At 44.0% G+C, this 3,108-nt stretch overlaps 1 protein-coding gene across 1 annotated transcript in view; it reads right to left on the bottom strand.

The window, feature by feature from the left end:
- Positions 1 to 2,668, bottom strand: part of LOC104506506 (N-lysine methyltransferase SMYD2-like) — a gene marked incomplete at both ends in the record, with an annotated part of 24,871 nt that extends 22,203 nt beyond the window's left edge. Inside the window, 2 exons of the mRNA XM_010147480.1 lie at positions 303 to 366; positions 2,529 to 2,668. Of these exons, the coding sequence (XP_010145782.1) occupies positions 303 to 366; positions 2,529 to 2,668 (204 nt within the window). The remainder of the gene's footprint in view (positions 1 to 302; positions 367 to 2,528) is intronic.
- Positions 2,669 to 3,108: the final 440 nt, after the last annotated feature.

Here is a 3,108-nt window from a genome sequence, read left to right as displayed (position 1 = left end):
TGGTCGAGTGTAAGTTGTCCCTGCCCATGGCAGGGGGGTTGGAACTAGATGGTCTGTAAGGTCCCTTCCAACCCAAACCATTCCACAATTCTATAACCTTGAAAGACTCATGCAGACCATGTCCAAATCCTGTAATTCTTCAGTGCACAACTAGATGGTCAGCATCTGTGGGATGCTGAAACTAACTCTACTACTATTAACCATAGTCTCTAATTGTAGCTATCGGTGCCACACACAAACAGAGTTCAGCAATCCCCAACCCCTTTCCCTCCTCTGTATCCTCACAGATTGCATTACCATACCTGACATTCCACATTGCAGTAAAAGGCCTGTTTACATCTTCCACACTTGGACAATCCTTCTTTCCTTAAAAAGAAAACAGAAGTTATCCTATTCCATAAATCTGAATGAAATATGAATGTATCACTTTTCATACAATATTTTTCACTTCACAATGAAAACTTTATTTTCTTCTGAACACTTGAAGCCCATCTTACAATAGCAGATACTCTTTCTATTCGTTTAAAGTTTCAAAAGCAAGTTTTTCCTAACAACTGTTATTATGCAAAAGCACTCTGCTGTCCTGACAAATGGCTGGGTTTGGAAATATGTAATTCTATGCTGTTGAGAGCATCACTTTTTGGCACTGTATGATGCATACTGATAGCTAACTTTTCTTTGTTTTCCAAACTTCCCAATTACTCTGTATACTTGCTACCAATATTAACCCTTTGCTTCTGCTCTGCCAGTTCCATTGCTTCCCTGTCTGCTTACAGAAAGCATGACTTGTTTTGTGAGTACCCGCTTCCGAACACCCAGAAAACATGTTGCATTATTAAATACTGTTTGATCTCCTGCCACCACAGAGCCTCTTACTGTCCCACTAACATCTGCTCTGATATCTGTGTATTCTAAGGTGACCTAAGGCTCACACTCTCCTTTTTTTATATTTGTATATATCCCAGTGGAGGGAACCGCCAAAAGGAAGGTCTTTTCCTGCTTCAAGGTACATGTGTTGTAGCAGATCCCACCAAAAATAGAGCACGTGTTACTCAACACGTGACATTTTGTGTGACAGCAACAGGGATCTCTCCGCTGTATTGAATACTTTTGAAATGTCTACACGCCTTCCCCAGTGTAAATGGAAAAAAAAAAACCCTGACTTAAACGCAGGCAAATTCATTGGAGTAAAAGATGGGTGTGTCCTCGTACAGCACTTCAGAGGTCACTGGCATTTGGAGTCCATAAAAGGTAGCAAGTCTTGACATCCTCTGCTTGTTCTTGCAAAGAGGAAGGAAGGTGCAACATGAGTGAATCAGGCTAAGATCAGGACTCTGCTTGCTCAAGCGCAGCTTCGTATTTGAAGTAACAAATAGTATCAGATGCAAATACAACCTTCTAGTCTCATTCTGCCCATTTTACTACAACAGTTTCATGACCACTTAGCAAAGTTTCTCTTCCCAAGATTAGTGCTGAGTCCACAACCTCCCCCTAAAGCTCTCTGCAAGTTCAACAAGCACAGTCCAGAATCTCGTATGTGCTAGTTCAGCGCTATTGCAATGGCACAGTCGCAAAACACGTTTCTGAGCACTGGCAGATCAAGTTACATCACTGAGATACCTTTCCTCTTAGAAGAACCTCATCACCCGGGGTGAAATGGGTTTTAGACCACCCCACTGCAACTGCTATGGCACTGCATTCAGTGTATTCCCTGATCACTGCGCTCCTGCAGGCAGAACAAGCAGCATTTAAGCAGGCTGCCCCTGAAGGTGATCTTTAAAAGCTACTCCATGAGGTAATAGTTACCTCTACAATATTACTCCATATCAAGAAGCACAGAAAGCATTCCTTGATCCTTTTACAGAGAGAAATCTTCTGGATGCGATAAACAAAACCAGCCAGGTTTTTTGGTGCAAGGGACTTCGTGGTTAGACACAAGAGAGAAAAAATAAAACCAAAACTTAGGGGCTATGAAAAGCCACTGGTGTGAAGGAAGAGAGGAAAATCACCTCAGTTCTACAGTTCTTCAAATTGATGGGACTCACTTCACTGACTTCATTAGGAACTATATGAGGTGTTCATATGCAAAGAGAGGGGTGAATAAGTCATATAAGTAGATAACGTAATGAGGAAAGGACAAGGTCAAGAGAAAACGGAAAAAAATGAGAAGCATAACTAAATTAAGATGACAGGACATGAGATGAAAAGACCTGCTAGAGTGCAGTAATTATATTCTTCAGTCTACGTATGCAAGCAATACTTACACAGTGATAAAAATAGCTAATGCACGACAGTTGTTTTCTTTCACTGAGGCAAACACTAACATTCGCTCCGAGTAATAACCAGGTAAGCACTGCGATTCTTCAGTAAAGTGCCAGAAGTCAGGAAAGTACTGCACCTTTTAAAAACATGGTGTGACATGCCACAGCATCACATCCATGCCTCCTTTTCCAACGATAACCCTAAACTGCCTTTTTTTTTTTTTTTTTTTCTGCAGCTGCTGACATAGAGAGGTTTAGGGCAACCACCGGACTACCCGCAGCAGGTCAAACTCACAGCTGCTGAGCCCCCAGAAAGCTCCAGCCCCCGCAGCCTGCCAGAGCCGGGAGCCACGGAAGGTCACAGCCTCACGGTAACGAACCTCTCCTGCTGCCTGCGCTTGGCCTTCCTGGAAGGAGTTTACCCGAAGACTACGGTTTCCGACAGGGAGGCAGAAATAGAGATCTTCCTGTATATTTCATGACAGACCTATGTACTCCGTTCATACCACAGAAATGCAGATCGTGAATCAGGCACCTGCAGACGCTTTCTCCCCAGCTAATTCTGTAGCAACTTCGCTACAAAATCAGTGAATTTGATTTTGTAGTGAAGTTACTACAAAATCAGCTGGGTCAGCGAAACTTCCCGTGAGAGCAAGGTTACGGACGGAGCACATGAAGAGCAAAACTTTCCCTTTTCCTTTCATTTGCCTGAACTGTCAAGCAAGGAAAACAAGTTTCGAGCCAAAAGCTTCCTCACGGCTCTGCCGCCGGAGACCCACGGGCCGAGGAGGAGGGGGGCAATACGGCACCGCACGGCCCCGGCGCCCCCGGCAAGCCCTCTGCGGGG

This window comes from Eurypyga helias, unplaced genomic scaffold (assembly GCF_000690775.1).
Source record: "Eurypyga helias isolate BGI_N326 unplaced genomic scaffold, ASM69077v1 scaffold50312, whole genome shotgun sequence".
Classification (NCBI taxonomy): domain Eukaryota; kingdom Metazoa; phylum Chordata; class Aves; order Eurypygiformes; family Eurypygidae; genus Eurypyga; species Eurypyga helias.
The sequence above is the reverse complement of the archived record's forward strand: the minus strand, read 5'-3'. Positions and strand labels throughout refer to the sequence as shown.